Below are 24,657 nucleotides of genomic sequence, written 5' to 3'. Positions count from 1 at the left end.
AAAGTGCTTTAAAAAACCACACTGATGGTTTTTGGCAATAAGTTAATACTTTTCATTGTCTGTGAAATGAAATGTTTCAAAAACTCCCAGAATGTAATGTCACAAATCAGCAGGCAGAGTGCCGTCACCTAGCAACACCAGCAGAATTCCGCCCGTCACCTAGCAACCTAAGTGGACCTCCAGCTTGTTTGGTCAGCTGGTTTTACCTCTGTATGTGCTGCATAATGGCTGCTGTTTTGTTGTTGACTTACCATCCAGAAACTATATGCTGTATTGTTGGTGATGCACAGTTCTGTAACTGTGCATCACCAATAATTGCACATCTGTTTGCAGCCATTTTCCTGTGCGAATGTAAAAGTTGAGTTTGGGGACCTGGGCAGAAGTGTTTTTATTTGAATTTAAATTGACAAGATGCCCTAAAACATCTCATTCTGAAATGACCAGACTAAAATCTCTTTATCTAAGAATAATTTGAAATAAAATGAATACGGTTTTTAGCATTATTTGACAAGCTAACAAACTTACTTTAAGATTGAAGTCTGAGGATCTTTGTTAAAAGTAAACCCAACTTTCTCAATCTCTCCACAGGCAGGATGACAAACCAGCCGACAACTAACCAGTCCAACACAAAAAAGGAGAAGGAGAAAGAGGAAAACGCTCGAGATGACAACACGGACCTTGCATACAAAGATGCCGGCCACTGCAGCCGTAACACCCACAACCTGCTGCTCGGACTCACTGTTCTTGGTACAAACCCACTTTACAGCTCAGGCTGCTTCACTGTGTTATTGTGCAAACAACAAGTTTCAGCTTTTACTTCCCATACTGCCTGCTGAGTGGCTAGTTTGTTGTCTTTTCCTTTAAATCATGTTTTGCAGCAAATGTTGCTTAACGCAAATCAAGATGTACAAACTCTGTGATCATTTTCCCACAAGACTTGTGCCGGCTTGTTGTTGTCTTTAGCCTGCTTTTGTAAACACTTAGCTATGTTTCGCCATAGCTGCATTCTTGTAGGAAAAAAAAATCCATGCAGAGCTTGAGAAGTGTGTTATTTTTTGTCTGTAATTTGTCACCAAGATTTAAACTCAGATATGAAGCCGTTTACATTACGGTAGATGGCTCTCATTAGTCAGAGTTCCCTTACATCCAAGATGTAAAACAACTGGCTAGTGACTCCACTCAGAGCCTGTAAACTACATGGACAATCTGTTTTGTTTTATTTTCTACTTCTTCAGCTAAACAGGTGTACAATGATTTTAATTCCTGATTTTTGACTCGGTTGAACAAGTGAACAGAGATATAAATTTCTCTAAGGACTTCTGTTGAAAACTAAACCACAAAAACTTATTTTTAGAAACTTTCAACATTCATATTAGCCCCACTTCTGGAAAACTTTAGCTACTTCTTGCTGTCAAACAAAAGAAAATGACTAAGGAGTGTTTATGATTCCTCAGGTGTTGTCATGGGAGCGGTGTTTGGGATGCTGCTGCGCTACATGATGGTGAAAGACACTGCCGCCCTCACCATGGTCTCCTTTCCTGGAGAAATCCTCATGAGGATGCTGAAGATGCTCATCCTGCCTCTAATCATCTCCAGTCTTATCACAGGTGAGACAAATCTGCTAAAGTAAAAAACAATGGCTTCAGTTAGGCTATTTGAACTTTAGAGGTTGATATCTTCTTACAGTAAAATTATTATAATGTTCTTGAGACGTAAACCAACCAAACAAAAATAACATCACACACAGATAACATGTCATTTATCTAAAACAAATACATTTTCAAGGGAAAGAAATCTATTGGAGAACCCATCTGACAACATGAAGTAGGCTAAATTATCTAAAAGAGCTTCACATCATGTTTTGTTCCAAAGAAATGCAGGAATATATAAGAAGTAAAGTTATTGACAACATCTGTTAGTTTGGAAAGGGTTGCAAAGCCATTGCTAAGGGCCTAATGAATTGGCTTTGTTGGTTGATAACCAAAATTTCATCAAACTTTATTCGACTGAAAGTTTACAAAACAGCGTAGTAAATTAGCACAATTCATTTAGAGGAAGCTAATCATGCTAAATGTTTTCAAAGTTAGCAAAAACGCTAAAGCACCAAGCAAAAACATAGGTCTAGTATTAGCACATTAGCAGATTAGCTAAAATGTGCTAAACGCTAAGGTGCTAAACAAGACACCAGCTATGCTGTTAGTACATTAGCAAATTAGCTAAAGTTTTTCCGCCACTGTGTAAGCAAGCAACACTGAAAGCCATTTTCCACAAATATTGGATTAATTACCCTGGTTAATGTTAGCGTTCATGATTCAAAACTAGGAAATAAATTAGACAAAAATGGAGAGTTCCTAGTTTGTTAAGCAAAACAACAAAAAACACAACAGTTCATGTTATGAATAGTAAATCATTTTGATAAAGTCTTTTGAGAAAATATTTTGTCGATAATATACTTATTTTTCATGAAATACATAACTTAAATCATCTTTTTAATATACTTTTACTATTTTTGATAATAATATTAGTTTTAATTATTAAAAATGCCAACGAAGCAAAATGAAGAAGCTTTAGTCTGCTTTTGTAAACAGTATATTTCTTCACTTATTTTCACAAGTATACTTTTTCACGTGTCTGTGCTTCTGTTGATAAAATAAAACACACCCCATGCACATTTCTATAAATACTTTCACCACACCCAGAGTGAATAATGGAACTGTTTACCTTGCTAGCAGAGCTTGTAATCCCTTTACTCGGCGACTGGAGGGAATCTCTGCGGATGAATCAGGATGTTTCCGTCATAGTAAACTTTAGTCACTGAGGTGCAGTTTTAGAATTGCATTATATGCTGAATTAAAGTGTCCAATACAACCAGGCATAACAGTGGCTAGTGCTAGTTAGCGTACATGTTTCACAGGTGAGATAAATCGGTAGCCATATGCTTTAAATCTATATAATTTCTATAAAAAGTACCATATTAAACACAGATAGGAATAAATCTTTGCCCTACTTCTTGTTTTTCTCTTTTTTTTTTAACAAAGCAGGACAATTGTTTCATAAACGCTGGCTTTTGGGTTAGCTTTGGGTTTCCCTGTTGCTACTACATCACTACCACAAGCGGTAGGGTGGAGATAACCTGAGATTGCATTTTCTGCTTGGTGCGTGACCAGAACTGAGCCCGTATTCAGGCTCATTTGCCTAATTAGGTTCTTAAGAATTCAAGTTCCTTAAAATTAAATGTACCATAGCAAAACAGCTAATTAGCAACAGATGCTGCTAGCAAGGTTAAAAGGCTTAAAATCAACCTTTTGTAACGAGAACACAGTTAATAAACCAATAAACTCTTTGAAGCCTTGGAGGAAAAAGTGTTTTTTACTTATAAGGCTACAAAATATTTAAATTGGCAACTTTTAGTAGAAATTTCCCCTAAAACAATCCCACCACGGCTAAGTAAGTGGGAGCGGCTGGGATGAGGCTCAACGCCTCCAAATCCAAGGCCATGGTCTTGAGCCGGAAAAGGGTAGAGTGCCTTCTCCGGGTCAGAGGGCTCGTCCTGCCTCAAGTGGAGGAGTTTAAGTATCTGAGGATCTTGTTCATGAATGAGGGAAGAAGGGAGCGGGAGATCGACAGGCGGATTGGGGCAGCGTCTGCTGTGAAACGGGCGCTGTACCTTATCTTAAGGTATTTTTGGTCTAGTTTCTCAGTACACTTGAAATAAGACAAATCTACCTTAAAAAACTTATTATTAACTTGTAAAAGTTAATAATTCCTTAATATTGATGAAAAACTATTTTCACTGGAAGATAATTTCACTAATTTCATTTTTTCCATAAGTGAAATAATGTCAGTGAAACTAGAACGTTTTCATCAATATTGAGGAATTATTTACTTAAAAGAAACTCTTATTTCTTGCTGATAAGTTCTCAATTAGTTTTGTCTTATTTCAATTGTACTAAGAGATTTGTTTTAGAAACTTGGCAAGATTTTGTGTTTTTGCAGTGTGCTCAGAGGTTTGGGTCATTTGATTCAGTGCAGTGTGAAAGAAATCCACAGCTGAAAATAAAACAAATGTTGCAATTTTGGTCTCCAATCGAACCAAGTGTACCAGACTATCAGGTGTGAAAACACCTTTAGATGGGAGCTATTTTTAAATAAAACCAGACAAAATGAAGAGTTGTCTTCAATAATTGTAAATCCACTGGCTGTGACCTCCAGGTCTCGCCGGTCTTGACGCTCGCTCCAGTGGGAGGATGGGAAGCAGAGCCATGGTGTACTACATGTCCACCACTGTCATCGCCGCCATCCTGGGAGTCATCCTGGTTCTGGGAATCCACCCGGGAAACCCCAAACTGCGGAGCAGCGCCACGTCCTCATCCGCGAAGAACCAGGAGGTCAGCAGCCTGGACGCCTTCCTGGACCTGATCAGAAACCTGTTTCCTGAGAACCTGGTGCAGGCCTGCTTCCAACAGGTACTAAACACGTCTGGTTTTCAATCAGAGGGTAGAACATTCAGAAAGTTTACTCAGATCAGAGTAGCAATATTTCATAAATGTAATTGAGTAAATGTAACTAGTTACTACTAAACTACTAAATGACAAGGCAATGAGAAAAAGTGCAGCTTGACTGCAAAAACAGACTCTATTCTTTAAGCTTTGCAGAGCTGCTTCTGGATAAACCATAAAACTTCTTTAATTTTATGGCCTATTTAAAGTAAAGACTTTAAGTAGGCCATGATTTCCAGCACCGTGTTTGGAGAAAACAACAGAAAAACACTGTGTACCATCTGTCAAGCACGGTGGTGGAGGGGTGGTCATTTGGTCCAGACCTGGGAGCCTTCTAGAGTCAAATGTGAGTTTGGTGCAAACTGGGTCATCAACAGAGCAAAGTCCAGACCTCACGCTGATTTAAATCTGTGGAGTGACCTTAAGAGAGGCAAACCTCAATGAAGCGAAGCATAAGCTGCTTATGCAAGTCGTGTTCTCTCTTTTTTTATAAACCGTAGTAGTTTTCTCTTTTAAAATGCGCTCTGCCACATCTGCACTTATCTCAGTGAGGAATCTGCTGGCGAAAGCTGCCAAATCAAACCTCTTTACTTTGTTTTTTCCCATGGTAATCCATCCGTTGTCTTTCATTTCTCCCCCAAATACCGCTCCTTACATTTCTGTTTTACTGCTCCTTTTGTGTGTAAACATCAGGGATTCATTAGTCATAAAAAGGCTGAATGTTTAAGTGGGGAGAAATCTTCCTTCCCCTTTCAGCCTTTTTGACTCTTTTATGTCTCTTTGTTGTCTTTTATGTTAAAAGCTCTTGTTCTCCGTTTGCCTTCTCTTTAAAGGTGACCTATTATGCTTCCTTGAACACGTTCGGATTGGTCTGCAGCCTAGACAAAACATGTTCATTACTCTTTTTTTACATAAAGCCATTCTTAGATAATGCGATTTTATTCAGAATGAGCTTTTTTGGGGGCTTTTTGTCACTTTAAACATGAAAATGGCTGCAAACAGATGTGCTATTATACAACTGTACATCTTTGAAAAGCAGAAGTGGAGCCTTCTGCACATCCAAAAAGAATGCAGTAAGTGGTTTCCATGGCTACGTTCAAACGGCAGCCTGAAGTGACCCTTATGCGACCTTTAACTGATCTTTCCATGACAGCCTGAACAACACAGATCTGATTTTTACAAATCTGACCCAGGCCGTTTGGATATGTGGTCCTAAATCTGATCCACATCAGAGCTTTTCAAATTTATCTTGAGTCTGTGCGGCCAGTTCGTGTCCAACCTGAACCTCATTCACATGTGGGAGCAGGAAGAACAGCACCAACCACGGCGGCCGGTAATGTGCTGGCTCCGACTGGACTTTAAAATCACAAAAACTGGACTCCACCCATGTTTACTTCTGGAAACACTGACGTTACAGCGCCCACTACTGCACATTCGGGACACTTTCAGGTTGTTTGCACACGAGAGATCGCATACATTTGGAAATGTGAAAATCGGATTTCACAAACAAATCTGAATTGAGAATTTGCAGTGTGAACGTAGCCTACAGTCAACAACACCACGTCTTTTCCAGCAGCCATTATGCAGCGCACACAGCGGTAAAATCAGCTGAGCAAACATGCTGGGGCTCCGCTGGGGTTGCTAGGCAACGGGGCGGCATTCCACTGGGGTTGCTAGGCAACGGGTTGGGTTTTGCAGGGGTCATTAGTTGAAGCTCAGTTCCTGCTGATTTGTGACAGTACATTGCAAAAAACTTTAATTTTCCCAAGTATTTTTGGTTTCCAGTGTAAATATCTTAGAGCACTTGAAAGAAGACAAAACTAACTTACAAGTTATCTGCAAGACGTATGAGGTAGTTTAAATTAATAATTCCTTAATATTGATAAAAGTTAAATATTCCATTGGCAGATTATTTTACTTATGACAATAATTTTTCCCATGTTATAAGTGAAGTAAACTGCCAATGTAAAAAGTAATTTTGAATTATTGACTCGTGTTTCTCGCTGAAAAGTTATTTGTTAATTAGTTTTGTCTCAATTAAAGTATAAGATATTTGTGCTGGAAGCTAGACCAAAAACACTTATTGCTGTGTACATTCAGAAGAATTTTGAAATGGTTATTGTCCAGACACCAAAAATCATTAAATTATTGCCAAAATCAGCTGAGTGGGTTTTTTAAGTGCTTGGAGTCTTTATAGAATCAGACCCAAAAATGGAAGCACAAAAATGTGTAAAATGTAAATTTTGCGTAAAAATGTAAGTTTAAAGTTAATTCTCCAGCTGCTGAGATGTTATGAGCCTGAAATCCTCCTGTAGGTGCAGACGGTGTTGAAACAGGTGACGGTGACGGCACCGAACCAGACCGAGCCGGTGGTGGTGAACAGGAAAAAACTGGAATACAAATGGGGCATGAATGTTCTCGGTGAGTTCATAGCTACCAGGTTCTCAGTCTGCGTGCGTCTGCTCGTGTTTATTTTGGCAGTAAACTAACTCCTCTGTTTGCTCTTCAAGGCTTGATCGGCTTCTTCATCACCTTTGGGATCTGCATGGGCAGGATGGGCGAGCGTGGGAAAATCATGTGCGACTTCTTCAACATCCTGAATGAAATCATCATGACGATGGTTTCCATGATCATGTGGTCAGTATCTGCTTGCAGACACGTGTCTCTGGTTTTGCTCCCAGACGACGGCTTTGCTCTGATATTGGGAAAATGCCACACAGAAGGTCAGCGGCGGGCGGTGACTAATGTTTACAGGAGACAAATTGTGGGAACATGAAGACTGAAAAGGAAAGGAAGATGGAGAGATTATGTTCACTGCAAAAACACAGAATCCTACAAAGTTTATTTTTTATCTTAAGACACTCGAAATAAGACAAAACTAACTTATAAGTAACTTTTCAACTTGTTTTATGTCAATATTTCCTTAATATTGGTTAAAAAGTGTAATTCCACTGACAGATTATTTAACTGATAACATGGAAAAAATGTCTATAAGTGAATTAATCTGCCGGTGAAATTAGAACATTTTCATCAATAATAAGGAATAATTGAGTTAAACAAGCCTCTATATCTTGCTAAAAAGTTGCTTGTTAGCAAAGGTGAGTAAAAATTTCACAGTAGCAATACTTTAACATATTTTTACTCAAGTAAAAGTAAAAAGTACAGCATAGTAAAAATAATCCCAAAAATAAATTTACGAGAAGGCCGACTTTGTAACTGTCTTTATGTGACTCTGAAGGCTCAGGTCAGAGGTCAAAATGACACCCAGATTTCAGGTCTGATCATGAGTTTGCATCTGTAATATTTAGTCTACAGTATATTTCTCTTTAGACCCAAAGATTATAACTTCAGTTTTAAGCATTTATTTACCTAAACGAAGTTTTTACATCGATTTGAAAAGTTATTTTAAAATTAATGTTGTCTGATTTGAAGAGAATTAAGATATTTGTGGTAGAAACGAAACAGAAATGCTTGGAAAGAGTTTGTGTTTGTGCAGCAGGGCATGTTGGTGAGGGACACGGACAGATGGAAGGAGTTAGGGTCTGGAGTCTGTGGTATGCTGGGGAGTAGCAGGAGCCATGTAGCGGACTCCCAGGGGAGCCGGGGTGGAGAATCTCCAAAATGAAATGGATCCACCAGCGGGCAGAGGAGCAGCTTGGCGGCGGGGAATAAAAGGAGAGGAGTTGTTGAGAGATGCGTGTGAAAGCAGGACTTCAGAGCAGAAAACACGAGTTGAGGCTTTGCAGGACTCTGGATAAGTCGCGCAGAAATAGACGATGAAGTGGCACTTAGAGGAGGGATGGGAAAGGAAACGGGAGACGGAGGAGAAACGCCAGCTCTCACTGTAAAAACACAAAACCTCCCTGGTGCTTGAACCACAGGACCAGATTAAATTCACTTTTGTTTACATGTAAATTGTAATAAATTAAATTTTGTCTATATTTTTGCTAAAAATAAACATATTTTTCAAATAATTAAATAGGAAGTGAATTCAGAAACCAGATACCTTCAGCTTTTTCTTGGGTTAATTTTGGTTTTGGCGCTTATAAAGCCGTGACCTTTGACATTTAACACCAAATCTTACCAAGTTAGTTTCTGGTGGATGATATCTTGAAATAAACCAAAACTAATTTTCAAGTTCCACCACATATAGGAGTTTGTTTTAAATGAATAATTCCTTAAAATTTATGAAAAAGTTCCGGTTCCTCTGGCAGATTGACTGAAAACATCTGAAAAATGTTTTAAGTGAAATAATCTGCCAATGGAACTAGTACTGTTTTAAAGTCACCCTTAAGGAATTATTTACTTGAAACACACCTCTATATCGGGCTGAAAAGGTACTTGTAGTTATTTTTGTCTTATTTAAAGTGTCTTAAGATATTTACACTATAAACTAGATCAAAAATACTTAATAAAAATTTGTTTTTTGCAGTGTTGTTGATGTTACAACATTTGAACACTGAAAAAACACCAAATCTTACCAAGTAATTTCAGCTTAGTTTCTGGTGGATGATATCTTGAAATAAAACAAAACTAATTTTCAAGTTCCACCACATATAGGAGTTTGTTTTAAATGAATAATTCCTTAAAATTTATGAAAAAGTTCCAGTTCCTCTGGCAGATTGACTGAAAACATCTGAAAAATGTTTTAAGTGAAATAATCTGCCAATGGAACTAGAAAGTCACCCTTAAGGAATTATTTACTTGAAACAAGCCTCCTTATCGGGCTGAAAATGTACTTGTAAGTTATTTTTGTCTTATTTAAAGTGTCTTAAGATATTTACACTATAAACTAGATCAAAAATACTTAATAAAATTTGTTTTTTGCCATGTTGTTGATGTTACAACATTTGAACACTGAAAAAACACCAAATCTTACCAAGCATTATTTATATTGATGGAAAAAGTACTTTTTTTGGAACAAACTCAGAAATGTTGATGTTGTTTTGAAGAATTTTAATCTTAATCTTAAAATTAAGATCAGTTTTTTTGTTTTTTTTTGTTTTTCTATCTACAGTAACTCTACTACGTCAACGTACAAAAACTAACTTGGAAATAACTTTTCAGGAGGATATAGTAGATTGTTTAGAGTAAATAATTCCTTAATATTGATGAAAAACCTCTAGGTCCTCTGACAGATTATTTCATTATAACGTTGGAAAAATGTCTTGTTAGAAGTTACATAATCCGCCAATGTACTTATTTTTAAAACCAACATTAATGAATTGTTGACTTTTTCTAAGTGTATTAAGATACTTGGACCGAAAATCCTTAAGATCTGTTGTTGCTGCAGGAGACAAAGTCTTAGTTTTACTGTAAGTCAAATAATCTGCCAGTGACACCAGGATTTTTTTTTCCAATACTAAGAAATTATTGACATAAAACAAGCTCCAATATCTTGCTAAAAAGTAACTTTTAGTTAAGTTAGTTTTTGTACAATTACTTAGTTATTGTAGATAGAACAAAAAGGAGTAAATTTACGGTAATAATCAAAAATTAGTTTGAAAAATCTTTCAAATTTTCTCCAAATCAACAGTGAAATTTCTGAGTAGGTTTTCGTCAATATTAAGGAATTATTCAGTTAAAACAAGTTCTTATGACTAAGAAACGAGACCAGAAATACTTGGCAAGGTTTTGTGTTTTTACAGTGCATGTGCAGCTGGACTCCAAAGGAAACTGTGTCCTGTTCGCATCACTCACTCAGCGTAAACATTTTAGTCAGGGCGAGCCAAACACAGACTCCTCTGTAAACAGAAGAAAAAAACGCCTCCATCCAGCCGGACGCTCCAACAAAAGGCAACTGTCCGGGATTTCAGCGTTGCGCAGCTGACCTGCAGCCGCAGGCCGGCGCTCTGATTGGCCCAGCCGCAGGGGGCGGAGCCTGACGGCCAGGTTCGCTTTAAACCGGATCTCCCAGAAGAGCGGTGTGAATTTATGAATGGGAACAACTGTGCTGCAACGCGTGAAACCAGAGATCCCAGTATGAGTCAGAGGAAATGCTCCACTGGGGAGAATTGATCAAGAATTATTCTGAATTTTACAGGTGGAAACTCACAGATTGAATTATTATTGGAATAAAATCAGGAAAATGTTGATTTCAAAGCACCAAATTAGCTTTTAGCTACAGGATCATAAACTGGAGTTTAAAATAAAGTTTTTTAATAAACCGATAGTTGAAAAAAAACGTCATTTAGTACACAGGTGCGTTGCACCGGACGGACGGACGGATGGTGGTTGGATGATGGTTGTATGTTTTGATGTTGGATGAATAGATGTATGGATGAACAGATGGTTGAATGACAGTTGGATGGATGACGGATGGATGGATGACAGTTGGATGGATGTTTGGATGATGGCTGGACAAACAGATACATGAGCAGTTGGTTGGATGCTGGTTGGATGACATTAATCCCTCCTTCCTGGTTGCTCAGGTATTCCCCCGTCGGCATCGCCTCTCTGATTGCTGGTAAAATCGCCGCCATCGGTGACCTTGAGATGGTTGCTAGGCAACTCGGGATGTACATGGTGACCGTCATCGTGGGCCTGGTGATCCACGGCGGCCTCATCCTGCCCGCCATCTTCTTTGGCATCACCAGAAAAAGCCCATTTGCTTTCTACTCCGGCATCTTCCAGGCCTGGATCACAGCTTTGGGGACCGCCAGCAGGTACGACCTTCACACGTAAAACGACTTTCACGTTTCAAACGACCTTCACGTTTCAAACGACCTTCACGTTTAAAACGACCTTCATGTTTAAAACGACCTTCACGTTTAAAACGACCTTCACGTTTAAAACGACCTTCACGTTTAAAACGACCTTCACGTTTAAAACAACCTTCATGTTTAAAACGACCTTCACGTTTAAAACAACCTTCATGTTTAACGTGACTTTTTACAATAAAAACTTCCAACCAAAACCATCTGGGAGCTGCTATCTGATCTGATCTTTGATTTGGCTTCGGTCTTAAACTCACTGTCTGCAACCACAGTACACTCTAAAAAACTATTCATGCTGTAAAACTTAAAATAAAAGCATTTTTTCACCTGGAGAAACTTAAGTTGTCTACATGAACACATTTCAAAATGAAAAAGCACCTCAACTTAACATGAGTTTGAATGTTATTTGTTTGTTTAAGGAAAAAAATTATTACAACCACCAGAAAAAAGCAAGAGAAATAGAACAAAAATCTGAGGTCGGTTACCTGATCACAACTTTCTTGTTTTATAGTGTTTTATTAATACAGTCAGAGGTAGGTAGAGGATCCAAAAATAGTACTCAAGTAAATCTACATCAGCTTATTTTTACTCAAGTGAAAGAAAAAAGTCCAAAAAACACTAAAAAAAGTATTTGGTAAAAATTTCACTGAATAACTGATCAAAACATAGGAAGTTTATTTATTTCTTTTTTTTAAATCATGTCATCAGGCAGATCAAAATATAATGTATGTGTAAATTTTGGTTATTTTAAGGACCAAGATGAAAATAATTTATATAAATAATGTAATTACAAATTCAGGCTGAACAAACCAGGTCAAGTTCCGCTTTGGTTGCTAGGTACCGGGGTGGAACTCTGCTGTGGTTGCTAGGTAATGGGGTGGAACTCTGCTGTGGTTGCTAGGTAACGGGCGGAACTCTGCTGTGGTTGCTAGGTAACGGGAGGAACTCTGCTGTGGTTGCTAGGTAACGGGGTGGAACTATGTTGTGGTTGCTAGGCAACGGGGCAATGCCTGCAGATTTGTGACGTTACATTCCGAAAAGTTTTTGAAACGGTTCATTTTCCAGACAAAACACATAAAGTTATTGCCAAAAATTGACCCGGTGTTTCTTTTTTTTTCCAAGTGCTCGGGTTGTTTTTAGAGGCAGCAGAGTGGGAATTGTTTCTCAAGTTGAGCCAACAAACCATGTATTTCTTTAGAGTGTATCACTACGTGTGAGTGCCGGCTGTCAGACAGATCCCAGGTTGTAAACGTCTAAGCCTCCGGCTCTGGGCTGGAAATCTGCTGGAACCAAATGTCGTTCTGGCACATCAGCTGGGTTTTAGTGAAAATCGGGTAATCCTATCAACGTTTTCTCTAATTATATTATGAGCAGAGCTGAGCAGGGCCAGGAATCAGACTCCTTTAACTGAGGGACTGAAACAGTGACCGGCAGCAGCTGTCAGGAAGAGGCTGTCACCCGACTCAAGTTTCTGCCGCCTTTTATTCGTCTTTACCCCTTCACCTTTCCTCCACACGTCTGCGCTTATGTCTCACACCACCTGTCTGCATATTTTATGACTCTTTGCTTCTCATCTTCAAAAATCTGTGCTGAATTTTACATGTTGTTTTGTTTTGGTGTTTTTTCAGTGCGGGGACGCTGCCGGTCACTTTCCGCTGCCTGGAGGAAAACCTGAAGATTGACAAGCGTGTGACTCGCTTCGTGCTGCCCATTGGCGCCACCATCAACATGGACGGCACAGCGCTGTACGAGGCGGTGGCTGCCATCTTCATCGCCCAGATGAACGACATCACACTGGACAGCGGACAGATCGTCACCGTCAGGTAGGCATGAAAGAGGAAGCTGCTCAGGTTACGTGAACCCAATCAAATCACGCTAACTGGAGGCGCAACGACAAGAACAAAAATAAGGGTTTTGCTCAAAAGTCAAACTGTCTGGGCAAGTGAACATTAATCAGAGGCTTATTCACATGAACCCTGGTTCTAGATTTTAAATAAACGATAAAAGAAGTTTCTAAACTTGTCAAAATGAAAAATCAACAGCTGCCTTTCCGTTGACCTATAAATTGCAAACATTTGACTTACAAAATAAATTTGCTTAATGGAAATATCAATTTTGAAAAAAAAATCACGTTGCATTAGGATCAGGTAGTTTTTCAGCTGTATTGGAAATTATTGTATTTCACAAAATTGCTATGGAAACTTTTTTTTGCATCACACGAGTCACACGATCAATAATCAAATATCAACACCAAACGACGAAGAACAGGAAGTGGAAAAAGTTTTTTTATTAATGAGTTCTTGTGTGAGCAGACTTTTCCACGTGTGATTTTAATCTAATTTCTTATGTAATGGAAACGCCACAATTGTGTTTTTTAGCATTAATGGAATATCGACAGTTTTATGCACACAAGTGATGAAAATGAAGCCACTGCTGCACAAAACCTTCTGCTTGGTTTTGTAAGAAAATGTGAAAAATGACCAACAATGTTGGAAAATATTACAAAGAAAATTTAGACAGACCTGCAACTATAGGAGGGCGAATCAATCCAAAATATCATCAACCGCCGCAGCTGAAAATGTAACAGATAATGTAACAGCAATTTGGTCCCAATCGAACCAAATCTACTGAACTATCAGATCTAAATAGAGTAAAAATGTATTAGAGGTGGAGCAGGAAGTGGATCAAACCTCATTAATGTCTCAGAATATCCCAGTCAGAGTTAAATCCAGTATTGACTCTTTGTGGCTGGAGGCAAATTCACCACAAGGTTTTTTTTTTTATTTGTCAAATATAAATATTTGAGAACACGATTCGCTTTCCTTCCACTTTGTGTTGGTTTCTCATGAAACACATTGAGGTTTGTGGCTGTTATTGCAGCAAAAGCATTTCAAAGGGGATAAAAGCTTTAGCATAAACAATAAATTAGATCCTTTAAGATGTTTGTGTTGTTTTTTCAGCAACGTTACAAGCTGCAGACTGGATTTAAGTGTTTGCACAACATGTCACATCAGTTTCTATGTGATTCTTGTTACATAAATTTTGCTGTTAAATCTAGTTTTTCAGGTTTTTCTGTATGGATTTTCCTGCATGTTAAGAATACTTCAGATTTGTGGCCATTATTAATGTGTTGGGTCAAAACAAAACCCAGTTGGACCCAAAAGTCTTTAATTTAAGATGGTATAAACAGCCTGTTGCTGCTTTTCTTGTTAAATTTTCTGCTTTGAGGTATAAAATCTGCTGCCAAACTCCACGTCTGTCCAGGAAAATATATTAGTTTTTAGCTGTTTCATTCAGTGTCGCTTCCAGAAAGCAATTTTTACAACCACTTTACACCACATTTGGCTCGCTGCGCTGACCTAAGAAAGTAGCCAGGGTTTCACTTTGTTCTTGTTTTTTTCACAAATCTTTTTGCTTTTATGCTAAAGTAGAACCATCATTACTCAGTTTAAACATCTCACTTCTAGCTTTAGCTGTAGCTGAAGGGAGCGGCCTGCCACACAGAGCAGATCACCAACGGTGATAACAGACAGCGCAGGATTAGCTTAGACAGCTTTAAACGGGAGGTTTGGCTGAAGCTTTGGAAGTGGAGAGCATCTGTGAGATTCTCCAGTGAGGTGAAGCCGTTTTCCTCTCACATACAGACGGACGGCGCTTTTTACCAGCTCTGTCAGAAAACTTGGCCTGGCAGCTTTTACAATTTGTACTTGGTTGGTTATTTATCGCAGATGTTCGCTTAGATCTGCACATTTCCAGGCCACCTGTGAAACGTTTCTGCCTCCAACAGCAATAAAACCAGAGTTAGATTTATGGATAAACGGTCAAATCTCATCGTAATTCAAACTAAATTAAGTTCCAATTCAGAAATATTTCACTTATACTACAGAGAAATTAAATGCCCTAAATCATTTTGTCCGAGTCGTTGTGGGCAGGAAGGATCTCCAGTAGCAGTCAGTCTTGCAATCTGAGGAGGCCTCTGACTGAAGACTAAAGTGTGTCTTCACATCGGATTCTCCACCACAGTGGAAACTTTTAAAAGCTGCGTGAAAACTCTTTTTTAATCTTTGGCTTTTAACCAGCAGGAGTTCTGATCTGAAACTGTTTTGTTTCCTATGGAAGTTTAGAAACGAACTTCTGGGAATTCTGGGAAAGTCAGAATTTCCTGGAATTCTGACTTTAAATTTAGAAGACTAAAGTCAGAATTCTGAGGAAAAAAATCTAAATTTTAAGGAAAAAAAAATCAGAATTCTAGGAAAGCAAATCTGAATTTTGAAAAAAAAAAAAAAAGAATTAAAATTCTGAGAAAAAAGAAAATCCAAATTCCAAGAAAAAAAAATTTGTTCTTATTTTTCAGTGGCACTAATCGTCTTCCATAAATTTAGAATAATGCAACTACACCAGGGTTAATAAACTTTTGTTAAACATTTTAATTATCCAAAATACTGACTAATTATTTCACCTGTTAGATGGAGAAAATGTCCAATGAAACCAGCAGTTTTCATCAGTTTTACGGAAAGATTAACTGAAAACAAGCTCCTACTGCTGTAAACTTACTTGTAAGTTAATTTTACTCCATTTCAAGTTTTTTAAGATATTTATGTTAGAAACTTGACAAAAAATACTTGATAAGATTTTGATTTTTTGCAATGTGTTATTTATTATGACACGCTTAGTTTTTTTTTTTACTTTATATGTTTATTTTAAGTGTATGGCACCAATGTGTTGAGTTTTTTCCAGTATTAATTATAAATACAATCAACCAGAACAAACATTTCCTAACATATTCTTAATTAACTCGTTCTGATATGGCTGTCAGCTGTTTTTCACTCATTTTCTTTGTGATTTCTGTGAAAATCCTCCTGACAAACTATTTTTTCTGCTGCGACCAGAAACAGAATTGCTCAGGAAACAGTGCGGATAAAGCTGTAAACGCAAACAGCTGGAGATTTAGCCTCACATGAGAGCTAAACGCAACGACACCAGGGTTGTAAATTATATTAATTGCATAGTTTTACAACTAAAACGAATCTTTTGCTGCTCTTTGTTTGCGTCTACGGTTCTGTTCAGATCCTAAAACAAAAATGTAACCAGATAAAACTCATTAATAAATTTCTCTCACAGTAGCAACATTAATAAAGTGTCAAAGGTTGTTTAGGAAAGTAAATTAGCTCAGATATTCCCAGTGCATTCTGCATGAAACATTAAGTTTGCTTATGAATATGCATTCAGTTGAACCAAGTCTAAACAAAACACAAGGCGTTTTTGGTGAAGTTGCATGACTAAAGCAGATTATTATGATATATGGAAGAGAGCGGTGGAGTAAAAATCTGAAATGAATGCAGTAAAGAAGCAATCAGACATTTTTTCCCATGTCTGAGGTTTCGGCTGAACATTAAGTCTTAATTGGAACCAGTCTGCTTGGACGGGACTCAGCTTGTTATGGCTGCGGGTTGCAAATAATGCCCAGCACTTTGAAATTGTTTATTGTATTTTTTTTTTCCAACAATGTCTGTTCACCACTAAATTCCACAACGCAAGTTTTGAAACGTGCTGGAAAGCGTTTTCTTCTGCTCTGAAATATTCCCCGCATGCTGCAGGCGGTTGGAGAGAAACGGAGACGCGACTCGGATTTCTGACGGTTTGTGGCGAAAGAAAAGAAAAACGACAAAAACGGATCATCACAAGTAAATTATTACAGTTATTATGATGCAGAACGGATCAGATTCTGTAGAGAGGAAACAATCCTGGAGGAAGAGAAGTTTGGTTCTGTTTTCATGTGACGTTGCTAATTTAGCAAAATAAAGTTAATCTGAGTGAAAACGGCAGCGGCATCCTGTGGGATTCTGTCAGAGAGGGAAATAATCCATCCATCCATCCATCCATCCATCCATCCATCCATCCATCCATCCATCCATCCATCCATCCATCCATCCATCCATCCATCCATCAATTTTTTTATTTATCTTTTATTTTAAAAATTTATCTGTTATCAAATATTGTAAAAACATGTAGAACAAAATCATATTAAGGTGTTTCAAGTTATTTACGTATAAAATTCATTTTAAGTATAAAGTGAATTTTTTCCTCATCCTCAGTAGCATCCAGGCCTTTATGGGCTCTTTAAGGTTCATGAAGTAACGTCTGATGCCGATTAATGGCCGCCATTAAACTGTCTGAACTTGCTGAGTCAGGGTTTGTTTCTCTCCAGAACGCGCTGACTGGCTGAGGCGTTTACTGTACCATTAATTCGCTCTGTTAAATGTTTTCTGACAGCTTCATTCACTAATGTTGTTGGAAATTCTCCACAGAAACGTTCGCTCGGCGTTTCTTCAGTTCATACGTTCTCACGTGATGCTGAGTTTACAGGAAAGCTTCGAGCCAGAATAAAAATTAGGTGGTGTTTGAGGCAACAGTTTTCCTTTGTGAACAAACGGAGTTCATGTCAGGTGACAAACAAATTTAAAGGTGACCTACTGTTCTTCCTTGAACATTTAGGATTAGTTTATGGGTGATACCAAACATGTTTTTGCACAACATCATTCTTGGAGAATGAAAGTTTCACCCCCCGACTCACAGTTTATACTCGCACATAAAAATAAGTGGAAACAGATGCACAGTTATACAAAAAACATCTTTGAAAAGCATTAGTAGAGCCTCCTGCACAACCAACAAGAATGCAGGAAGTGGTTTCTGGATGGTAAGTCAATAACAAAACAGTCATACTGTGGTAAAACCAGCTGACCAAACATGCTGGAGATTAGGACACTTACTGTGTCGTTTATCATTTATTGTGATCAATATCTAAAAATTTAGATTTATTGTTGTCATAATAAACTCCAGAAAGTGTCTTGTTTTGTCAGAATTTGTTTTGCTATTTTCTTCACTGCCTATTCAATGAGTGTCAATGAATTTGAAAGTATGATCAAACGCAGTTACTGTGTGCAGCTTAGTGACACAAATTTCACTTCTTTATGCGTCTGTTCTCCCAAAGAAGTTAATAATTATACACTAAAATTATGTTATAATTTTATCCCTTTGAGATCTCAAGATAAGAAAGGCATTCTAAATAAAATCTTGTTATTTTTACTATAAAGGATTTGTTTTTAAAGAGTAGTGTTGGTGTCTGTTGTACCATAGAGTCACATCTACCTCAAACAGATAAATATTTATTATCGCCACTTTTATTGTTATCACAATAGTACCATAAAACATTATGGTAAAACTGTAAGTCCATATCGCCCACCACTAGCTGGAGTTCACTTCGGTTGCTAGGTGACGGGTGGAACTCTGCTGGGGTTGCTAGGTAACGGCTCACTGCCCATGGAATGTGACTTAATAATCTGGATTTTTGAAACAGCTAATTTTCCAGACACCAAAAAGCATCAAGTTGTTACCTGGTTGTTTTTTCTAAGTTCTTAGGCTGTTTTTGGAAGCAGCAGATCCAAATAAAAGTACAAAAACCTGTAAAATGTGAATGTTTCCACAATAGGTTCCCTTTGAACATATTACCTAGTGTTCTCTTAGTCAGGCGACCTTGTTTCTTTTTTCAGAATTTAAAACGTTCTTTTAAATTCTGGCAGTATGACGGCCACCCTGGCCAGCGTTGGAGCCGCCAGTATTCCCAGTGCTGGACTGGTGACCATGCTGCTGATCCTGACCGCCGTCGGCCTGCCCACTCAGGACATCAGTCTGCTGATCGCTGTCGACTGGCTGCTGTGAGTAAAGGAGTCTGGTGAGCAGGGAATGAAAATATCAAATCATCTGCAGTTATTGGCTCAGAGACATTTCTTAGTACGTTTTGTTTTGTTTTGTTTTGTTTTGTTTTGTTTTGTTTTGTTTTGTGCAGTCATGTAAACTGGCAAGGCTAAATTTGAACAAACATTGGATTCAGTGCGGAGGACAACAAACAATGTTTTTTCTGCAAGATGTCTGGATCAGAGATTTGAATAACATTCAACAAAGTTCCCACAATGCACTGCTGGAACTTTGGCCCTTTTCTCCTGACAGGTAGCCGTTTGTGAATTCACACAATAAAAAATACTGTAATAGAGAAAATGATGTGGGTGTTTATTACTGAAAGTGAAATGTCAGAGTTCCAAACTAAATATTTAATTTGAGAGCTAAATTTGTAATTTACTAATTATTTTTCAAACTAAAGATTTAGTTAATACTGTAAATATTTAGTTTGTAACGTAAATATCTAAGTATGAGGTAAATATTTAGTCTATAAACTATAAACTATTTATTTGAAAGTTAAATATTTAGTTTGCAAACAAACTATTTAGCTCCTGGTTAAATATTTAGCTTTATAATGTAATATTTAGTTTGAAAGTTAAATATTTTGATTACAAACTAAACATTTAGTTTTCAAATTAAATATGTAGTTTGAACTTTTTAATTTCAAACTAAATATTAGAATTAATTATTTTGAAATATTGATTTGGGTTGAAATATTTAAAACTAGCTGTTTTAATTTGAAAACACAATTATCAAATTAAATATTTAGTTAGAAAGCTAAACATTTTATTTGAAAGTTAAATATTTAGTTTTTAAACTAAACGTAGTTTGCAAACAAAATATTTAGCTCCAGATTAAATATTTAGGCTTAAAACTAAATATTTAATTTGAAAGTTAAATATATAGTTTGAAAACTGAATATTTAGTTTGTAGACTAAATATTTATCTCTAAATTTAAAAATTATTTTGGAACTCAAACTAAATTCATACATTTGTAAATGAACAACATGGTGAAAGTGTGACTCTGAAACATGAACATTTTTTCTCTCTGATAAACTAAATAAATCAAATTATTGCTGTTAGTTTTTTACTGTGTGTCTTTACAAACGGCTCCCTGTCAGACAGATCTGGTCAAACTGACTCAGGTTTTCTGTCTGACTTTCTCACACACACCTTTTGAGACTTTGACCTATTTTTGTCCAAGCTTTTACCTGATGGTTGATGATGTCGTTTCATTATTTCCACTCACTGCTCTGTCATCATGATGTCATTGTTTTACAGAAATAATGATGCTGCCACCCCCGTTCTTCACAGTCAGGGTGTGGTAATCACGCTTTTCCCACTACATTCTCCATTGTTATTATTTCCAAAACATTAACAGTAAAATTTTAAATGCGTCTGATTTTTTAAAATAATCCTTTTAGGGTCACGGCTTCTTCCTCTTTGAGTGGCATTTCAGCTCATGTAAATACATATTTCACTGTGTATAATGATTCTTTTACCAGTTTTATCTAGTCTCAAATTGTTATTTTTTCATTCATTGGGCTAACATGACTATGAAACAAAGCCTTGTTAAACATTAAATATAAATACATTTTCATTCTTTCTGACCTAAAATAGAAAATGTTTAGTCTGATTTAATGTAAGACAGAGAATAAAACGGTTATGTGCCTTTTTGTAGTGTTTGATATGGGTTGTGTGAACTAGTTATGAGTAGTCAGTATCTTTCCAGAGGCAGCCAATAAAATCAGGGGATTATTTTGGAGATCAGTGGCATTTACAGACATTTTGGGGATTAAAAAAACTAATTGATTTATTTTAAGTGCATTTTACCATTTTTTAGGATTATTTAAATGACTACATTATTATAAATTGATGAAAAGGTAATATCTAAGATATTCTTGTATTTTTTTTATTATTGCACCAAAAAAATCAGAAATTTTGAGATTAATCTCAGAAATTGTTTTAGACAAAACAAGAAAAATTTCTTAGTTGAAAAGTCAAAAATGTACTTGAAAAACCTCAGAGATTTTGAGATTCATCTTACCGAGTTTCAAAAGTAGAAAATTTTGACTTTTGAAACTAAATTTCCACAATTTTTCTAAAAATTTCTGAGGCTAATCTCAACAGAAATTCTGTCTCATAACAGTATTTCAAAACTGCTGTTACAAGAATAAAGTCGTAATAATATGACTAATAATTATTCATAATTTTAGGATGTTATTCTCATATCCTCATTATTCTTCATTTTTTAAATTTTCTTAGTGTGGCCCCAATTCTTGGTTGTCAAAATGTTTTTGTCAGGCAAACTTACAGAAATGTGTGGCATCAGTAATACAGGCATTTAAATCCAGAAATGCTAATTTGGGCCACATATAAATACTTAGTAAAAACAAAATTTGAAAAGGGCACTTTTTCTCTCCGGAGGAACAGGTACCGGCGCTCTATCACCACCTAGTGTTTATCTGTGTACATCTCTGTTGGCAAAACCATGATTCCACTTCCTGGCTGTGTTTCTGCCAGTGACCGAATGCGAACCTCCATCAACGTGGTTGGGGATTCGTTTGGCGCCGGGATCGTGGATCATTTATCGAGGGCCGAACTGGCGGAGCTCGACGCAGCGGAAATGCTCCCGACAGAGGAGGAGCTGGACTTCATTCCTCCGCCGCCGATCCTCACCGAAATGGACCTGGTCGACCCGCTGAAGCCGCCGGAGCTGCCGCCTCGCTCCCCTCGCCCCCCGAAGATGAACCATCACAGCAACGTTCTGTCCCAGTCCCAATCCGCCACCTACTCGCCTTCCTGCTCTGTCCGATCTCCGTCTCCGCACTCCGTTCGCTCTCCCTCCCCGCGCTCCGTTTGCTCCCACTCCCCTCGGCCTTTCCGCACTCATTCGCCTCGCCTCCTCTGCAGGACGGAGCCGGGCTACTCCGCCCTGCCCAGCCATGATAACCAGGTAACACTGAGACATGACTTTTACCACCTTAGGGCCTCCGTAGGCAGAAAATACAATAAAAAGAGGAGGAAATTCCACCAATGAACTGAGAGATTTTGAGATTAATATCAGAAATTTGTTTGAAAAATGAAATTTCAAAGCTTGAAAATTTTCAAAAAGAAAAAAAAAACATTTTTAGACTTTGAGATTAGTCTTAGAATTTTTTGAGAGAAAAAACTTGGAAATTTGAGTCAAAAGTGAAAATGTTTTGACTTTTGAAACCAAAAATGTTAAAAAAATTTTCTCAAAAATGAAAGTTTTTTTCTAGCAGACTTTTGAAGCACAGAAATTTTGTTGTTTTTTCTAGAAAATTTCTAAGATTTTTTGGCAGAAATTTTCTCATTTTTTTTTTCATTTCTATGTAAAATTGCTGTAAATTTACATTCTTCACAGAATGCTTTGATATGTTTCCCTCTGCTTCTAGATTTCAACGTTACCACGCGGCTACAGAGAGCGGGATCGAGACCGGGAGCGGGGGCGCGACAGGATCCGCGACAGAGAGCGGGAACGGGAGCGGGAGCGGGAACGCCTGAGGCCAGAGAGCGAAACGGAGGAGGAAGAGGACAGAGAGCGAGTTCTGGGTGAAGTGAGCGACGGCGAGGAGAGCGACGACACCGCCTACGATCGGCGCTGCGCCATCTCACCGAGCGATTTACCGTGACGACATCTTGGTCTGTTTTGGTTTTACGACACGTTTCCACTTTCAGCATGAAAACCTAGAAAATCCAGTAGAGACTCAACGCAGAAACTCACATAAGCTGCGTTTCCATGACGACCGGCCACAAAACTTTGACATTCCACCTTCATTCCTTCCTTTCTTTCTTTCCTCCCTCCATTCCTTCCTACTTCGTAAATTTGCCAGAGAAAACTTGGAAGTTTTCTGAGTTTCAAAATTCAAACATTTTTGACTCAACTTTTTGAAATATTTTCATTCTCAGTTTCTGAAATTAAACTGAAACTTCTGAGATTTTCAAGAATTCCTTCCTTTTTCATATTCTTTTATTCCTTCCTTTCTAGACACATTTTTAAATTTAATTTATTTTATTGTCTCTTGTGTATTTAATAAAGCTGTCAAAAATATCAGAATCTGTTCTTGTAAGAAAAGTTTTTCTTTCCTCCAGTTTCCAGCTGCAAACGTTTCTGCTTATCAAGTATTTATTGATCTGATTACAATCAGATCTCAGTTTATTTAGATTTATCTGCCAGAATGCTGAAAATGTAAATTTAAAAGCATAAAACGATGAATCCGTCCAGCAGATGTTATTTTTCTACACCTTCCTGAATCTCTTCCTTGGTAATAATGTTGCTCAAATCATGTGAGGTTTGTACATTTATTTATTGTGGTTTGTGTGTGATGCTGTTTTAATGTTGTACGTTTAAATCTATTGGTATTTTATTCTGATTTTGTCATTTAATTTCTGTATGTCGACCGTCATCCTTCACCCCTAAAGTCCTACATCAGATTCACATCACCAGGTTCTGTGTATATTATAATAAAACCTTATAGATTTATTTAAAGTAACTGTGATTCGTTTGTTTTATTTAAAAAAAAACATCTTTTGCAATCTGCAGGAGGATTTGCTGTCAGAAAGGGGTCAGAAAAATCCCAGAGACAAAGATATTACAGGATGAACAGAAACAGAGGCAAAGTACGCACGTCACACAACACACAGCGATATGAGCGCGTTTAATCCGCTCAAAGAAGAGCCAGAGACGGGCGAGGGGACGCCGAGGGCGGCAGATGGCCACAAAGACGTCAATGGTTTTCATTCTTCCCAGACAGCATAAGGCCAGGCCGCGCCGACGCCGAAAAGAATCTGAATCACACTTTTAAAATCCTAATTTAATGAAGAAACTGAAATTTTTACGAAATATATTTGGTCTAATTTTTAGTTCAAACATCTTGGTTCAGTTGAAATAAGAAAAAAATTAACATACAAGTAACTTTTTTTTGTCTTTTTTGTCAGATTGAACGAGTGGAGTCCAACGTCTCGCCCTGCAACCGACCGGATCCATCAGAACCTCAATAAATGTATCGGATGAGGACGGTTTCAGTCGGGTTTGTTGTTTTTTTTTCATGTCTGCTGAGACGGGCTCCGACTGCTGGTGAACTAAAGTTAACTGTCTAAGGAGTAGACAGTGGGTGATTTTATTCTTTTTTCACCTCCAAGAGAGAAAGTAAATAAAGTAACTATCGGGAGATAGTGGGTTTTGTTCTTCTTTCTCTCCTAAAGAAACAAAGTAACCATCCAAGGGAAGATGGTTTCTAGCATTTCTACACCTCCAAGGAAAGAAATCCAGAGGAGAGACGTCTCACTGAAAATATGAGTTCAGGAACCTCAAAGAAAAGTTCGGAGCGGCCTGATCCTGGGCCCAGCACTTATATTTATGACCTAATGGCAAAAAAATTAAAAAAATGGGAATGACAGTTTTGCATGGTGAAAACAGAATTATGACTTTCCTAAAGGACAAAGCTTGAGTGTAAATCAATTGAAACAGATGCAAACACAGCTTGATGAAAAATGGATATATAAAAAATGCGGGCCACACTGACAACGCGGGTGCGCTTCCCCTTTAAGACAAAGGACTAGCAGAACTAGAGGGCCCCAAAACCAGATTTCGCTTTGGGCCCCATGGAGGCTTGGGCCGGCCCTGTGTGTGTGTGTGTGTGTGTGTGTGTGTGTGTGTGTGTGTGTGTGTGTGTGTGTGT

General features: G+C 37.7%; 1 protein-coding gene across 4 annotated transcripts in view; it reads left to right on the top strand.

The window, feature by feature from the left end:
• slc1a9 (solute carrier family 1 member 9) overlaps positions 1–23,233 on the top strand; it is a 66,177-nt gene extending 42,944 nt beyond the window's left edge. For all 4 annotated transcript variants that reach the window (XM_007562120.2, XM_016676456.1, XM_016676457.1 and 1 more), the window contains 10 exons: positions 589–747; positions 1,455–1,607; positions 4,213–4,466; positions 6,815–6,920; positions 7,010–7,136; positions 10,931–11,164; positions 12,844–13,038; positions 18,796–18,930; positions 21,476–21,908; positions 22,372–23,233. In XM_007562120.2, coding sequence (XP_007562182.1) covers positions 594–747; positions 1,455–1,607; positions 4,213–4,466; positions 6,815–6,920; positions 7,010–7,136; positions 10,931–11,164; positions 12,844–13,038; positions 18,796–18,930; positions 21,476–21,908; positions 22,372–22,608 — 2,028 coding nt within the window. In that variant the 5' untranslated portion in view covers positions 589–593 and the 3' untranslated portion in view covers positions 22,609–23,233. The remainder of the gene's footprint in view (positions 1–588; positions 748–1,454; positions 1,608–4,212; positions 4,467–6,814; positions 6,921–7,009; positions 7,137–10,930; positions 11,165–12,843; positions 13,039–18,795; positions 18,931–21,475; positions 21,909–22,371) is intronic.
• Positions 23,234–24,657: the final 1,424 nt, after the last annotated feature.

This window comes from Poecilia formosa, unplaced genomic scaffold (genome assembly GCF_000485575.1).
Source record: "Poecilia formosa unplaced genomic scaffold, Poecilia_formosa-5.1.2 Scaffold134, whole genome shotgun sequence".
In the NCBI taxonomy this organism is placed as follows: domain Eukaryota; kingdom Metazoa; phylum Chordata; class Actinopteri; order Cyprinodontiformes; family Poeciliidae; genus Poecilia; species Poecilia formosa.
The sequence above is the reverse complement of the archived record's forward strand: the minus strand, read 5'-3'. Positions and strand labels throughout refer to the sequence as shown.